The sequence below is a fragment of the Acinonyx jubatus genome, chromosome D2, assembly GCF_027475565.1.
Source record: "Acinonyx jubatus isolate Ajub_Pintada_27869175 chromosome D2, VMU_Ajub_asm_v1.0, whole genome shotgun sequence".
Taxonomy (NCBI): domain Eukaryota; kingdom Metazoa; phylum Chordata; class Mammalia; order Carnivora; family Felidae; genus Acinonyx; species Acinonyx jubatus.
In genome coordinates this window covers 61,705,040-61,723,309 of record NC_069393.1, presented here as the reverse complement: position 1 = coordinate 61,723,309, position 18,270 = coordinate 61,705,040, and the positions used below count along the sequence as shown (strand labels likewise).

General features: G+C 41.6%; 1 protein-coding gene across 2 annotated transcripts in view; it reads right to left on the bottom strand.

The window, feature by feature from the left end:
• Window positions 1-18,270, bottom strand: part of SORCS3 (sortilin related VPS10 domain containing receptor 3) — a 592,870-nt gene that overhangs the window by 106,772 nt on the left and 467,828 nt on the right. For both annotated transcript variants that reach the window (XM_027063020.2, XM_027063019.2), the window contains exon 8: window positions 6,943-7,032. In XM_027063020.2, the coding sequence (XP_026918821.1) occupies window positions 6,943-7,032 (90 nt within the window). The remainder of the gene's footprint in view (window positions 1-6,942; window positions 7,033-18,270) is intronic.

Below are 18,270 nucleotides of genomic sequence, written 5' to 3'. Positions count from 1 at the left end.
TCAATTTAGTCTGCATACCTGGACTAGATCATTTCTAAAATCAAATCTAATCAGTTCACAATTCAAAACAATTTATAAAAGCCAGTTTTCATATGTAGCTAGGCACTATACAAAGATTATCACAAACTCAAGTCCTCCTCTAGGGAATTTGCCCTGTCAGGAGGAGATGTTGACACAGATGAACACTTGACATAATGGAAGCAGTTAAAAAATGCATTAATATACAGATATATATTGCAAAGAGTAATGATATCCTGGGAAAGCAGGAGAGGACCCTTGTCACTGTGGTGGCAAGCACTCATAGTAGGGGCACAGGCAATTGGAGTTGACAGTAAGTAAATCACCAAGCTGGGTCTAGCTTTTACCTTATTTGGCCAACCTTTCCCAGAAATGATTTCAGCAGCAAAAGGAGGTAGCAATGTCTATAATGACACAACTATGGAAAGCTTCTCTCAGGATGATTTTAAAAAAGAGAAGCTCATTTGATTTGGACAACCAGGATGTGGGAAAGTGAGAAGCATTCTGGATCTTTTTATTGGCGAATCTGTCAGATCTCAGCCTCTGGCCTTGAACTCCCTAGGTCGCCTTGACTAAGACCTCAGTAGCTCATTTGTGCTTACGCACCTTATAGAATTACAGGTTCCCGCTGAGCTGCTTGAAAATGGAAGTAAGGCTTCCTTTTAAAAACAATGTGATGAAATTGTGTTGTGTTGGTGTGGAATGAAAGCCCAAGAACCCGGTAGGAGGGGAAATAGCAGCTGCAGGAAATACGAATTAAATTCACTTACCCAGTTAAAAATGCAATAGAAGTGCCGGGCTTTTCCCAGATGTTTTGGTTATAAAAATGAATGAGCTAAGTTATTTTAGACTAAACTAATGTAAAATAAGTGGAAAAAAACAACTTAAAACACTGGGGCATGGTCAGGATTAAAGGCAGCCAGATTGCTGTGAATGCATCTTAGTTTGGAGCTGTACTGGTGCGTATCACCTGGCCAACAGGTATTGCAGTCTCTGGGAGAGACAGCGCTCTCTAGCACCTAGGATTCTGGGAAGTCTGCTTGTGAAATTCTTAATTCCCCTATGTCACTTAGCTAATAAATGATATTACTAAGATTTAAACCCAAGACTATCTGAATCAAGAAGCTAGCCTCCGTATCAGTGGGAGTATAACTCAATATGCATCAAAATTACCTGCAGATTTTAATAGTATGTAGACTCACATGTCCCACTGCCTACAGTTCTGATTCAGTACATCTGGCTTTGGAGCCTTAAATTCTACCATCTGAACCAGCCTTGCAGGCAATCCAGGTGCATGCAGTCTGGGGAATCAGTCTTTGAAAAAGCTCTAAACTATGTGTCCTCTCTCCAAGTAGATCTTACAGTTGAATAGGGATCAACCAATAATAACCAGAATAGTAAATCTTCAAGAACAATAAAAGCATTATCAGGATTATTGGTCTAATAGGGATCTGATGATAATAAAGCATATTTCTTGAATCCTGTGATCTCAAGCTAACCCCAAAGCACGTGTCACCTCCTTCTAAGACAATGAAGACATTTTTGCTACTCCTGAGAACATGCAGGGAGAGATCTGATCAGTGATGAAGAGAGAAACCCAAGAGGGGAAAAATCAGTAAGTAAATTCTGATTGGGACTTTACTAAACTGGAATTTGGGCAGCATCAGATGTTACCACCTTCATGTTTTTATTTGGAAAACATGATAAGTAGCATTCCCTCTAAACCCTTCTACCATTAATTTGGAAGAATCATAGTTGCCTTTCACAAACCTAAACGTGCGACTTCATAGGTGAGCAATGGTGGAAATACTTCCCCGTGACTGAAACATTTTCGTGTAATCTGGGCCGACTGTTACTTCATTCACTGTAAAAACACATATGATATTCAGCATCTGCCACGTGCCAAACGTTATAATAGGAATACAGAGAAGAAGGTGTAGAACCTGACCTCAAGCAGATGTCCAATGGTGGTGGGGACATCCCTCACTCCTGGCCTTTTTGTTTTTAAAAAATTTTTAATGTTTATTTTTGAGAGAGAGAGGCAGAGAGAGTGAGTGGGGGAGAGGCAGAGAGTGAGAGAGACACAGAATCCGAAGTAGGCTCCAGGTTCTGAGCTGTCACCACAAAGCTCAACATGAGGCTCAAACTCATGAACTGTGAGATCATGACCTGAGCTTAACCAACTGAGCCACCCAGGCGCCCCAACTCTTGGCCTTTTGTGAGCCTGACGAAGGTCCCCCACACAAGTACTGACAGGAAGAGGGGTGGGGCATCCATGGAAATGTGTGGAACTTGAATGGCCTGAAGGCAGTTTTCCCCTGAGGGAGGTGAGGACAGACAGTGACTGCATCTTAAGGGGTTGTGTATGGCACACCTAAGTTTCGCCCAGAAAAGAAATCCAAAACTAGCACACGATTTTAAGCCCGAGAAAATAATTCGAGTTGATCAGTGCAGAGATTTGGCTGGGGAACACCAGCTGCATTGTGTGATCTCATTCTTTGTGGAGGCAGTGTGAAAGGTGAATTTCAGTGGGGCAGAGAGGAAGGCTTATGAGGTCACTGCAACAAGCTCCAAAGTGACACATGGGGGTCTGAGCTAAGAAAGCAGGTATTCTATGAGAATCCTATGAAATGGCTGGTGAGATATTAAGAAGGCAGAACCCACAGGGGGATGAAGGAAAAGGGCATATCTTTAATAATATATCAGATATCCAACTTACAAAATTCTCTGCTTCTTTTTAGCATGTTCACACAATCATAACTAAATACTCATAATTAAATACTTGTGTAATCATTTAGTTTATGTCTGTCTGTCTCACTAGACTGTAACCTCCCAGAGGGCAGACACTGTGCCTTTCTTAGTTATCACTTCATTTCTAGCACTTACTAAGTATCTAGCACACGGTAGATAACCAATGAAAGTTTAGATGGACTAAGTAAACAGAGGAGAAGGATGAAATATTAGGGATATCATATAGAGACTCTGAGCTCAGTTCCAGATTTTTACAATGAGATCATTTAGGGGAGGTACTTCAAATAGGCAGTTGGAGATACAGTCTAGGGTTCAGTGGATATGGGATGGGGCTGTGTATACAGATGTCACCAATATGAAGAGAAGTGATGAGGTCACCAAGGAACCATGCAGAATACCAGGAGAACTTAGGATGATCAACATTTAATGGGTGGCAAGGGAAGGGGATCCAGAAAAGGAAATCAGAATAAAATATTCCAAAGGGAAGATTATCAGGTATGGATTTTTTTTCTAACACTGTCAAATGTTCCAGAGTGGTTAAAAAAAAAAAAAAAAGAGTTATACAAATGTCTATTGGATTTGGTGTGGAGGTGGTCTCTGGTAACAATGGCCAGAGGATTTTTGGTGGAATAGTGGAGAGGGCTGTGGGAGAGCACAGGGCATCTGGCAGTGGATGGAAGGGTGGATAAGAAGCAACCAAAGAGATAAGAATTACAGATAACATTTTAAGAAGTATGGCTGTGAGGGAGCAAAGAAGGATAAATCAGTATTTGGGGAAATGTAAACATTAAGGAAAACTGTCCTAAGGAAATTAAGGAAAAGGTTAATATCACCATCATTATCATTATAATAAATTTTCTCAAGCATATTTCCCTCTCCTCTCTTTTATTATTCAAAATGGGATTAAACATATTCTACTGTCAACTAAAAGCAAACCCAGACTTAGGTAGGGAGAGACTTTACTTGCAAAGGCTATTGCAAAAGGGGGAACAGTCTGGCTGTCATATCTAAAGTCCCTCAAGAGTAAAGGCAGAAAAGAATTACTTTTATGAAGTGATTAGAAAATAAAATGAAGCTAGAGAGAACTGGGTGTGGGAAGAAGGGGGAGCAGGTGGCAGCAGAGAGGGCCATTAGACAGGAAACACCTTCCTTAAGCTTTGTCACATCAGGTGATTTTCAGAAGGGCTGTTAATGGGTTGTTCTGAGTTCCAGTGACTGCTTAAGCCCTCAATGCTGGCATCTGCTCAAGAGTGGGCAGAGTTCATGGGTTTGGGAGAAGGTGAAAGGCCAGACTAAGTCTGATCGAGTGAAAATAGCCAGCATTTTGTCCAGATTGGTCAGTGGGGACAAAGAGTTCAGGTAATCATTTATGAGATAAAGAAGGGGAAGTTGGTCTTGTCAAAGGCAAATAGGCAGGCATCTGTGTCTTAGCGAGGCACACTGGGAAGAGTGGTTCTTTGCAGGGAGCCACTTCCAGCAACATAAAAGACTGGGGGAATTTCTTAAACCTTATTGTTCTCCAGCAGCACCAGGCTCAGTAATGTTCAATGGTATTATGATGCCCATTTCACAGATAAGAAGACCTGGGCTCATGGATAAGCAAGTGGTAGAGCTGGAAAGAAAGCTCAGGGCTTCCAGCTCAGAAGCTCCATTGCCTTTTCCCCAGTCAGGCATGGCCCCCTGTCTTCTGCCTCCCCACCTTGCTGGTGCACGCCTTCCTTGCCAAGCAGACACCTAGGAACTAGTTCTGGAGAACTCAGCACAAGGTTGCTGCTCCTAATAATGCCACTCGTTATTAATGGTGTTCATTTCATTCTCTGCAAAATACTCTGAGCCACAGAGTGCCCCAGGAGAGCACGTTCTTAACAGACAGGCAGGGAGGAGAGGTGTGAGGGCAATGATGACAGGACCTTCTCCTTGTTTTTGTTTTTTAAGTAAGAAGCCCCGCAGCAGCCGCAGCTCATGGAACAGCAACAACTTGCTTAAAAGCCATTTCCACTTTTAAACACTTCCACCCCCTCTGTCCTCACCTCCTCAGCCTAGGCTATGAAAATCTGAGCCAACGCTGGCTAATAAAGGGGATCGATAACCATCCAGCTATTTTCACAGCAGCCCTCATATTAATGAAGCTGCTGTGGATGAAGTTCTATAAAAGGGGCCGCACGGACAGTACTCCACCACAATAAACTGCCATGGGGTTGCTGATCGTTAATGGAGTGTCCCAGCGTTCTGATCAATTCCAGGCTTCATTTGTCCCCACCTGCAGCCACACTGCCCAGGGGAGCGAACTGTTTGTTTTCCTCAGAAGGCTGAGAATACATAAAATATGCACACAATACAGAGATGAAACAGGTCTTACACTGGGGATATGGTTTGGAAAGTTCCCAAAATACTTCTCTCCTGCTCCAGTACATAGAAATCATCAAGTGACTGCAAGGGGTCTTTCTCCTTCAGAAAGAGCATGATTATGAACTTCCCCTTCCTCATCTTCTGCAAGCAGGGTACCACTTTCCTGCTTGTGTTTAGACCATCGAATGGGTACACCCTGCAACCACAAAGCTGTATAATGGTCCCACTCAAACCAATCACAGAGAGGGTAGAGAAAAATGAGAAATTGATTCCCATGGTTCCTCAGGCTACTTTATACAGTCCCTGTTCATCTCATTAGCCTCTCCACCTCTCTCTCTGCAACCCAGTCTCTTGAGATGGTGTTTTAGTTTGTTGAAAGAACGATATTATCTCTTTTAAAATAGGGCCTATGCATATATGTTCTATTGGCTTTCCAACCCTTGCTTGCAGGGTTAACTCCTTAACCCTCTTAAATCAGCTTAAACATGACTGTCTTTAGGACACTTGTCCTCACTATCCATTTTAGATAAGCTCCACTTATTATGTCACAATGGGGTTTGAGCTTCTATCCCCCTAACACTCCCTACACCTACAATTGCTTATTCAGTGTCTCTCTTCTCTCCCAGAATATAAGCTCCATGAAGGTAGGGACCATTTGCGGCTTACTTACTATTTTATCCACAGAGCTAATTTCATGCCTGGCACAGAATAAAAGCTTAAATGGGAGAAACAACAGTTCAATGGGTGAATAAAAGAAGGATCAAATGAATGAATGGATGCAAGCATGCATATATGAATAAATGCATGAATAAAACAACCAGCGGGTAGACAATTACCCACCTTCTTATTCCATAATCCCTTCCACCTCTGTACTCACTTAGCTTTTTTCCCAGCACCAGCCTACAGACCCTTTACATCTGATATGTGTCCACCCAGAGACTTGGCTTTTTTGCAGCTACAGTAGGTGATGCAACTGCATCCTGTCCATGTTCAGATTTAGGCTCCAAGATCCATCTTCTGCCAGAAGCCATCGTTCACAAGGGATGGAGCCCACAGGGTAAGTTTTATAATTTTTCAATAGAGGAGTTAAAATGCCATTATCTGAGATTAACATTATAGTAAACTATTCCTATTTTAACTACTCATAGTGGCAGAAGGGAGCAGAAAACAGGCAGTGCATTTATATTTAGCATTAAAATGCAGACAGAAGCAAGAACACCACAAGACTCACCTGTGTACCTTTATGCATGCATATATATATATATGGAGGAGGCAGAAAACGGGGCCATGCTGGACTGGGGAAAAGGCAATGGAGCTTCTGAGCTAGAAGCCCTGAGCTTTCTTTCCAGTTCCACCACTTGTATGTGTGTATACACACATACACACACCCACACCCACACTCACACCCACACACGCACACACACACACACACACACACACACACACACTCCACATATCTGGGCTCCTGCCTAGGCCCTTCTGAGCCTGTCCCTCTATTTGGCAGTAAGGCCCTTGCAAGAGGGAGGAACCCCCAGAAGAGACTGAATACTAGCTCTCCTTTCCTTACGGCCCCTGGGAAATGGCTCCAGTCCCATACAGGATGTTTGAGACATAGGGAATCAAAGCTCTTGCCTGCATAACCTACTGAAAAGGGAATACAGAACCCATGTTCGGGGACATAAGCAGAGGCCAGACCCCAGCAGTGGTATGTCAGGCTGAATGCCAGCTGTCTCCCAGGCAGAAGTCAAACCTCCCCAGAGCCCAATATGGCAGCCTCTCCCTGCTGCTTTCTCTGGCAGGACCTAGGATAGCGGTTGTGCATACCTTGGGCAGTGAGTACTTGGGCAGCTTTATCTGGGCGAAGGCCTCTCTTCGATAGGACACGTAGTAGCTGGCTCTTCCACCAGTTGTTACCTGGATCACAGGGGAAACACAAAGAAGTCAGATGGGGCCAGGGGTCAGATTGGGCCAGGGGTCATGGCCAAGTTGAAAGTACTAGCTTCTCTATCAACAGCCACAATAGGTTTGTGATAACCTTTTAGAGAATAACCCTTGCTGGCAACACAGCACTGAGTTGCTCCCATGTCATAGCACGTAGACCACAAATGAGCAATTACAACAGACTTTCCCAATGGTTGACACTGTCTCTGAGAGCAGGGACTCTATTTGGTCACTGTGCTCTGCATATATACACACCCAATAAGTATTTTTAGAAAACAGAAGCCATGACATGGGATGTACCCATGATCTATTTATTCTGCCTTAAAAAACAAGTTTCTAATCCAATGCAGTCATGACATGATTGTGAAATGAATTTTTTTCTGATTCTAAATAATCACTATTGCTCAAAAACTCTTGTTACTTTGAAATTAATTTCACTTCTGATCTGAGCACATTTTTTTCCTTCCTATTGACAAATCTATGCACTAAGCAGATATGTTTTGGTCCGTTTCACATGCAAGTTATTTAAAGGAATCAAGGCTCAGAGGAAGAACTCTAGATTGGAAAGTGAGAAATCCTGGGTTTGAGTTCCAGCTCTGCTACCTGATGGCTGGGGGAGTCAAACTCTGTAATCATCTCACTTGGGAAGGATGGATTCTTAGAAGAGTCTGGAAACCACTTCAAGAAATGGTCTGGCCTGGGCTTGTTGAAAAGTCCTGCCAACATGGCACAGTTCTGCAGATGGCTGCTGTCAGCCAATCGTCCTAACTTCGGGGGAATTAATATTCACAAGAAAAGATACCATAGACTGTTCAGAGAAAATAGCAGGACGACAATAGCAACCAGGCCGCTGTGCTGAGGAGGCAATTACTGGAGGCACCCACTCTGTTCTCACCAAGCACTTGCTGGAGACGGGCCAGCCCTCCCAATCCAGTCGGAACCTGGCGCCCATCCACAGCGGGAGGTGCAGGGAGCAGAAATGTCACGTCCCTATTGAAAGCCGCCCATCGCTCCCCATCCAAGAGAGGGCATCTCCCACAGCTCCCTCTTGCTCTGCACAGATTGGGAGCCCACAAAGCAGACAGCGCAAGCTGCCAGGTGGAGCAAATGTTAGAGTCTGTGGGGAGGCAGAACCTTGTAAAAAACTCGGTGCAAAGACAGGCTGTGAATCAAGAGACTGATTTTGTCCCCACTGTTCAATGCTATCCCTACATCTCTATTTCCTCATTAGAGCCATTCATGTTTTGTATTCCAGGACTTTGGGGTTTTGTTGTTGTTGTTTAATTTGGGTTGTTTGTTGATAAAGACATCCATTCTCAATCTATATTGTGCTGCACTGGCTTAGAGATGGGGTGTTCACATATTAAGATCAATGAGTTGTTGAGTAGTCTTTTCCTTTTTAAATCTCAACTACATAGAACAGATTAAAATGTAATCTTTGGTACTAAACACACAGTCACCACTAGTCCTTGCTTGATCCTATTTGTGCGTTTCATTTCATTTATTTATGTTTTAAATTCCAGTCCAGTTAAAATGAGGTGTTATGTTAATTCCAGGTGTACAATATAGTGATTCACCAATTCTATATATTCCTGTGTTCATTATAAGTGTCCTCTTAATCCCCTTCACCTATTTTTTTTAAATTTTTTTAATGTTTATTTATTTTTGAGACAGAGAAAGATACAGCATGAACAGGGGAGGGTCAGAGAGCGGGATACACAGAATCTGAAGCAGGCTCCAGGCTCCGAGCTGTCAGCACACAGCCTGACATGGGGCTCGAACTCATGGAGTGTGGGATCATGACCTGAGCCGGAGTTGGATGCTTAACACAGTGAGCCACCCAGGCGCCCCTCCCCTTCACCTATTTTACCTGTCCGCCCAGCCACCTCTCCTCTGGCAAATATCTGTTTGTTCTCTATAGTTTGTTCTGTTTTATGGTTTGTCTCTTTCTTTCCTCTTCATTTGTTTTGTTTCTTAAATTCCACATAGGGTGAAATCATATGCTGTTTATTTTTCTCTGACTTATTTCATTTAGCATTAAATCCTGTGGATCCATCCATGTTGTTGCAAATGGCTAGATATCATTATTTTTATGGCTGAGTAATATTCCATTATATATGTATATATATAATTATATATATTTTAGATAAATATAGATATATATATAGATATGTTATATATATATATATATATATATATATATATATATATATATATATATATCTCACTTCTTTATTCATCTACTGATGGATACTTGGGCTACTTCCAGAATTTGGCTGTAATAAACAGAGGGGTGCATATTATCTTTTTGAATTCGTGTTTTAATTATAAATTATAAAACCAACATATGTATACCTGTCAACCCCAGAATTGGAATAGTAGTGTTTGAACTTTAGCTTCATCAGAATCACCTAGAAAGCTGCTTAAAACTCAGACTCCTGGGTCCCACCTAGAGAGTCTTTGAGTTCATCAGCCTGGGGTAAGGTCCAAGAATTGTCTTTTCTAATGAGTTTCCAGATGATGCAAATGCTGCTGGTTTAGGGGACTCACTCTAAGCAGGTCAGAACCAGAACTTCAAATGACAACTGACATACACCTCTGTGACTCTGTGCCTTGCACCTGTCCTGAGACCCTTGCCTCCCTCTTAGATGTAGCTACTGTCCTTATTTTGTGTTGACAATGATGATAAAGTTTTATTTTAGGGGAAATTCCTGTTACATGAAATTAGTCATTTTAAAGTGTACAATTCTTGGGGCACCTGGGTGGCTCGGTCAAGCATCCGACTCTTGGTTTTGGCTCAGTTCATAATCTCAGGGTCATGGGATTGAGCCCTAAGTCTGGCTCCACACTACACATGGAGCCTGCTTAAGATTCTTCCTCTCTCCCTCTGCCCCTCTCCCCAGCTTGTGTTCTCTCTCTTTCTCAAATTAAAAAAATAAAAAATAAAGTGTACAATTCAGTAGCATTTAGCACATTTGCAATGTTATATAACCACTATCTAGTTCTACAAGTCTTCCACAACCCCAAAGGAGACTTGATACACAACGATGAAGTTTCTAAACCCCAAAATACATGTTCAGGTCACTTATCATATGCTTAAAAAACAGTTCTCTCTGGGACACCCTGAACATCACCAAACTTGCCTTGGGGAAGGAAACTGGCATCAGAGTAGGCTAGTCCTGTCAGTGAATGCCAGCCAGAGCTCAGCAATGAAAAGAAGTTCCTCCTAAAAAGACCCAGTGGGCTCCCGAGGGAACAAGATGAGAGCATTGCCAAGCCTCTGATAAGCACCATAGAACTACACTGGGTCCCTTGCGGTTTCCAAATCACCAAGAGCCAAAGGAGAACAGAGTGGTCCCCTCGTTAGGGTGATCAACCCCACCAACTCGGGAACTCAGTCTAGCCATTCCTGATACAGCCCTGCACAAGCACAGATTCTCTCTCTCACAAGCTCACACATACAACCTGGGAGACTCTGTGCTTGAGTAATCAAAGATGGAGATTACACTTCAGATACACAGTGGAATGATCCAAACTACTAAGGGGCTGATAAAGCCCCGGGAGCCCAGAGGTTCTCCCACTTCCAAGGACATCAGAAAATCTTCCAGTGATACCAAGATGACTCCCACAGTTATGCTTTTGTCCTGGTGATATCCTTCTCTGTACCTACTGATAGCCGACTGATGGTCTCACGTCATTGTATCACCTATGAGATCATGGAAGGATTTTGGATGCCACCAGTTCATTACAATTTCTCTCCTCTCAACTTTTCAACCCTATTCTTCCTATTTCTACAGCCCTTTCAACATTTTTTCTTATGGTACACATATTCCTATAATCTTCCCTCCATGTCTTATTACACAGTTGCAACCTCCCTGATTCCTAGGCAGTGCTGGTCTTGTGGCAAATGATTAGTGAATACGTAATAATAAGAGTAATGACACAACGGTCATTGATTGAGTTCATCTACCATGTTCCAGAACTGCATGTAGCCATTATATAAATTATCTAATTCAATTCTCATGACAACCTTTCAGAGACTATAAGGTACTGACTGACTTGCCCAAGATAAGACAAATTGGAACCTAGCAAAGTTTGGCTCTAAACCTGTTCTCCTCCTCCTGTGATTGAGAAGGGTCTCCATTCATCTAACCTCGCTATAACAATACATTTTCCTGACTCCAAGGAAACATATTTTTATTTTTTAAGAAACATATAAAAATCTCTGTAATTGGCACGTGTATATATGTTTACTATTCTTCATATTCCCAGAAAATCTGTGATGACATTGATGACGTATCTTAAAAATGATGTCTTCATAGAAGAGAAGGGGTGAGGTAATAAAAACAAGATTGATAATTACTACTATGCAATGAAACCTTATTACATAGAAAATGGTACAATAAGCAGTTGAAACACCATCCCTCATTTGAGTCTAATTACATATTATATAATGTATAGAGCCTCCACAGGTCAGGACGAGATTGTTACAATCTATGACTCCAGCCTATGCCCGAGCCCTTAATTATGAATAAGTGTATCCCCACAATGTCAGGCACAGAGCAGGGCTCAATACCTATTGACTAATGGAATAACAAATTGTGGGGATTAAGCAGCTCAACCAGAGACGCTTTTGAGTTTGATTTCCTCCATTATTTAGTGACTAAACCATGGATGTAGAGAACTCTCCATTCCCACCCAGCCTCTAGATGGTTGCAGGAACATATCTCTAGCACTCCTCCTTGGGAGCAAAATCCTCACAATGTTGGGATGATACAAGCTGATGCATTTGCTGCCTCTCCAATACTATTTGCACAGCTCTCTGGCAACCACACAAGAAAAGAATAAAGTTTAGCGACTATTCATCTATTTTGATGAACTTTTCTCTTCCTTACAAGCAAATCTGCTGGCATTGTAAATCCCAGAGATTATTACCACTTTCCTTTGCAGTGACACCTTTTATTTTACATATGATGAATGTCATCCAATTATTTGCTCTGGGCCCATCCGTCATGCTAAACACTGAATTAGCTGGGTCTTTTCCTCACTAATGACTGGCTCGTTAATCTGATTTTCTGGATTTCCATTTTACAGGTTTAATTGGGCTCCTGGCCAGTGAAAATGATTCCTTTGGACAAATGCACTGGCCATTAAATACATCTATCTCTTCTGACTTAGTCCCATTCTTGCTGTAACCAAGTCTAACCTGACATATCCTTTATTATTTTTTTTCATTTATCCTTGCTTTTAGATGATGGCTTGCCCTGGAGGAGAGGAAGAAATCTGCCAAAAAAAGAAAAAAAGAAAAAGAAAAAGGAACCAAAGAAAGGGCCTTGAGTATGTTGAGCCTGTTTCTGCCATAGATAGAAGAAAACTTATAATATCTCTAGAACTCATAAATGGGCATGGTAATCTAAAAAGAGAAGCAAAAATGAACATTTTTGAGTGTCTACTATGTTGGATGCTTTACATTCATGATATTATTTAATATCCACACTATTAATTACTACTATTATTATTGTTAGTGAAACTATTAGTACCCTACAAGGCATAAATATTCATAGCATAACATTCTCTGAGTCTTTACTACATGCCAAGCACTGTTCCTGTATACATACTGGCCTTCTCTCTTATGTTCAGGTGAGAAATTGACAGGTGCAGAAGTTATGCAACATACTCAAAGACACACAGCAAGTAAATGGTGAAGCTGGAATTTGAACTCAAATTTATCTGACTGCCAAGCCCATGCTGGTCCTTCAGGGTGTGTCAGGTTTCCAAACTTCTGGGGTGGGGAATGGATCCCATGTCACTTGACTTCCAATTTCCCAGGTAAGATGACTGCCAACAAAGCAGATCCTTTTATGTGAGGGATCGTAATAGTTTCCCAGCCTTGAGACATCACTGCTCTGTTGTTGGACCAGAGTGAACAGTGCTGCTCCTGGAACTTGTGAAACAAACTGGGCTTGCACAAGAAATGAAGGAAATGGCACTTAGAAGGTTTGTCGACTAGAGGACCTTGCTGGCCCCACGCAATGTGAATAACCAGCCTAAGCAAGAGAAGTGGCCACCTCTCCAGGTACATGTTAGTGACTTCCCACACAGCCTCTGCAGTGCTTCTTCCTCCTTAAAGAAACAAAAGTGAACCACACAGTTGTTAGGATGCACAATTAACTTTTCCAATTTCTTTGCTCATTAATTCTATTCAGATTATTTGAAATAAATCTTGACATTGTTAGGCCTTTCTCTTCCTCTCCACCTACATACTTCCTTCAAAGATCACATTTCTCTTTCAAGAACAAAGAAGCAGGATGCTGACAGCTGGACCACAAGAGTTGATAAAGAGCCGTAAGTCTCATCAGGAAGTTGCTCTAAGCATCGGGATGGCCCTGAGGGCTCCTGCATGGCAGGTTATGTTGACTTTGCCATCTTAAGCTCATTTTCCAAAAATGTTTTGCTAAGGCACCACACTACGTGTCTGAATCAAAACTGTGAGATGGCACTTGGAATAACACGGCATCTTACCAGCAAGTTGTCTCCTCTGCTAGACCATTTGATGTTGAATTTAGTGTTTGTCAAACTGGCGTTTGCTCATTTTATGTCCTGGAGGCTGTGTGATATTAATGTAATATGCAGTTTTATCTGCCTGTTTCTAGAAAGAGTGGGTCTATTACCTACTACACATACACTGTGCTGAGGTTGAACTCCTTTGAAACAGATTTGCACATAAAATATTTTATTGGGCCCCTAACATAATAAAATCTTTTACTAGGACCCTAACATAACAGCCCCAAAATAACCTCACTGAGAACGGATTTCGAGTAAGATAGTTGACATTGAAGCCAATATTGTTCTCTCAATTTGGTGTGTGTGTGTGTGTGTGTGTGTGTGTGTGTGTGTGTGGTGTAGGGGAGGTGTTGGAGGGGAGATGTATACTGAGGTTGCCAGCACACTTGTCAGCTAAAACATATTGATAAACAATTGCCACCTTCTCCAACCCTACTAAGAAACTCCCTGGAAACTTCACTGCCCATTTGGAATGATAGTAAGGGAGAGAAAAGGTGGTAAGTTAGAAGAGCATGGGATAAAGACCTTGTGTCTACACCACACACAGCACTAGAAGAGGAATCAGCATGCCTGACTCTGAGCCTGTTTGTCAAATACAGTAAAGGATCTGGACTTGATAAGTTTCCAATTACATATTTTCAAAGAGGACTCTTCCTCTTATTTTTTAGCATTTTACTACTTTGGTTGGGATCCTAGACCTGTGTTTAAATTCTGCTTCTGCCACTTGCTGGCTTGGTAACTTTGGACAGGTAATTAATTTAACCTTCCTAATTTTTCCTTCTAGAAAATGGAGACATCAGTACAACCTATTAACATGTTATTTTGAGGAGGAAACACAGAACACCATGTAAAGAGCTTTAGCCCCAAAGCTGGCACATAGTAAATGCTCATTGTATATGACTTGTCCCTGCTGAGCTAGAGGTACAGAGACCTGCACCAGTATAACATCGTGGGGGCCTAATGGGGATTGACCATGACCATAGTGGCAGTTTATATATACAAACTGGAGGCTTCAGGAAGTGCTGGGCTAGCCACATCGTGCACCTGGTCAGGGATAGAGGACTGAAATTCTTCTTGTTGCCCTCAGGCAGGATGACTTTATGGAGAAGACACCTATGGAGACCACAAAGCCAACATGGTCTATGCCAGAGATTGAACCATTAAAGGTTGCAAGCTTTATCTTTGTGTTCGGGCTTTCATGACTTAGAGGGAGGACAAGAAGTTCTTGGAATTCCCATAAGACCCTTCAGGATGAAAGTCCTTTGCCTTCCCTCTTTTTTTTTTTTTTTTTTTTTTTTTTTTGCAGGGGGTGGGGGTATAAAAAGGCAAAGGTAAGTGTAGAAATAAAAAAGAACAGATATGGACTTGAATTGTTGTCTTGGAGCACAAAAGTTGGGAGTATCAAGATGCTCAAGATCAATATAATAACAGCTAAAAGCTAAAACTAGTCCATCTACTTTGTCCCAGAGCTTCATTAAAAAAGAAAAAATCACTACTCATGGAACCTCTAAAGAAACATGTTAAAACTCATTACCAAAACATCTGCTCCTTCATCTCTAGGGAATGGTCCTGTTCCTTGTGGACTGTGAGTTTAATATGATTTTGTAAAAGATGGGACTGAGGAGGCTAGAGCAGATATTACAAGGAGACTTGCTTCTACCATCTTCCTACCCTTATGTAAGTCTTCTCTTCAACTTGAGACCTCATGTCACCTGTTTCCTTTGCACAGGTAGATGCTATGAGGCCAATTAATTGGCTGAAATCTTCCCAGGCCAACACCAGCCTCTGTCTTTTTTTCTACTATTCCAGAATTTTAGAAAATAAAAACAAAATAGTGGTAAAGGAGAATAAGGAAGAAGGGTGTAAGGTGCTGGTGTATAGAACATCTGTCTTTCTAGTTTCAGCTTAGCCAGGTATCAGACAGGCAATTTTGGCATGGTAACTAATCTCTTGGAGTTTCAGGGTTATTGTTCCATAAAAAGGGAGAAAATAATTACCCTTCTCCTAGGGAGAAGTAAATGAGATAACAAAATGCTTTCATGTAACTGTAAAGTGTTCTACAGCTGTAACGATGAGAAGGTTATAAGTGACCTGTGGTATGTACCTAAAAACCCAAAGATCTTAGAAGTATTTGCACTGGGAAATTGCTATAGACTGAATGTTTGTTTTCCCCCAAAATTCCTATGTTGAAACCTAATCCTAGATGTGATGGTCTTTGGAGGTGGGGTCTTTGGGAGGTGATTAGGTCATTAGGGTGGAACCCTCATGAATGGGATTAGTGCCTTTATAAGAGACCCTAGCAAGCTCCATTTGCCCTTTCTACTATGTGTCTATGAACTAGGAGATGGGTTCTCTTTAGCCACCAAATCTGCTGGTTGCTTGAGTTTGGACTTCCCAGCATCCAGACCTGTGGGAAATACTCTGTTATCTGTACATAAGACTCTATTATATGCTATATCTGCTGTAGCGGTCTGAACAGACTAAGACCGAAATCAAGCTGATGATCCAAATACCCAATCTATTGATTGTGTGGGGGCACTGAAATTTCCCAATTAGGCTATAGCTATCCACAGACCAATGGGGAATAAGGAATGTGAGAAGAGAAGCAAGAAATGGATGGGCAGAGATATAGAACAGAAATGTATTCAGCCACACAAGATGAATGGCAGGCATATAGAGCCACTTAAAGAATGATTAATTTTATTGATATGCTCAAGATATTTTACATAACATAAAAGGGCATGACAAACAAAGTCATTAATTTTCTAGAGAACCAGGGATGCTTCTTTGGGACGTGGGATTTCCAGACGGTCTTGGAAATATGTGTGGGCTGCTAGATATGACGGCAAAACTTCGCCAACATGGGATTTGCATGCCTCATGAGTGAAGTTTGGGACAGCAGTGGACAGATTTAAGCCATCTGTCAAGCTTTTTCTCAAGAAACACTGCCACCTCCCCAAGAGAGCCATGAATATTTGTGAAATGCCACCTGCTACTTGGAGCCTCACCATTGCACTCCGCATGTCGTGCTGCTCTCGTCCTCCAGCAGAAGCACCACTACTGGAGAGTCAAGCTCTGTGCTCACACTTTGGATGCACTGCGTGCTCTCATGCACAATGACCACACAGAGAAGATACTATACAGCCTCTCTCAGTACTTAGCATCCATGTCATAACAATTAATATTTGTAGGGTATGCTCTTCTATGCATTAGTTTTATTATTTGACTGAACCTCATTTGGTCAGAGCACAACCCTTTGAGGAAGGTCTCAGTATTAAGAATTCATTTTAGAATTAAGGGGTCTTACTTTAGGTCCCATTTTAGAATTAAGGGGTCTTACTTTAGGTCACCTCGTTACTAAATGGTGAGTCTCAAAGCCAACCACAGAACTTCTGACTTGAAACCCCAGGCCTTTTTCACATTGCCAGGCTGCTTCAGACTGTGTCTGCTGAGTCAAGATCAGAAAAACACAAAGTGGAGATAATTGCATGGGTTTTCACAAGTGGGTCGTGATTTTACATTAAATAATCCTTTGAGTGTTTGGCAACACCACAACATGGAAAACCAGAGGCGATAAGAGAGTGTGCTTCCCTGTGGGAAACAGAGAAGCAGATTACAAGATGTTCTTCCCCACCTACTACTGACTCCACATACTAATTAAAGGTCTGGCCAAACTCACATTATTCCTTGAACATTGCTCATGTATACACATCTCATTATGGATACTGGCCCCAATTCTACCATATGTTACATTTATCAAAACTTATTCAGCACTTCTGTGTCCAGGCTGTATCAGGTACCATGGGAGTCATAGGACTGTGACCTCATGGAGTTCACCATTTCTCTGTAAAAACAAGCCTAGCATAGAAGATGTACAAATGGCCATAGAACACCATAATGCTATGGTACCCTGAGCAGGGTGAAGGCTATGTGCCACAGAAGAGAGAAATACCAGCTCAGAACCACAGTAATTTACTCCACTTGTTTTCATGCTCTGTACAGAAGTACTAAAAAATCAGTGCACATACAACATGCACACACACATACATAGAGTATATACATATATATGCACATAAACTATATACATATATATAGAGTATATACATATATATATGTACATAAGTGTATAGTGAATACAAATTCACTATATTCATATTCATATTCATATATAAAATATGTTATATATATACATATATATACATATATATGCATACATATATATGTATATATATGTATATATATATACACACACACATATATATATATATATATACTATGCAGCTCCACTTTACTCGTAAGTAAAGTGACATGCACAGGAACACACAGCTCCAAAGCGGCAGAGCCTGAATTTGAACTTGGCTCACATATATTACACACACACACACACACACACACACACACACACAGGATTTGAACTTGGCATATATACATACACACACACACACACACACACACACACACACACACATATATGTTTTCTGTTTGTTGAATGGGATGATAGATTTGAGGATGGAACACTAGAGAAACCAGGATATAGCTGAAGTGTTCTATTTAATCAAGGGAGGGATGGAAAGAAACGGTGGGGATAAGGTGGGGATGGATCTTGAAGGAAGAAAAAGATCACAGCAAATCTGAAGGGGTTGCAGG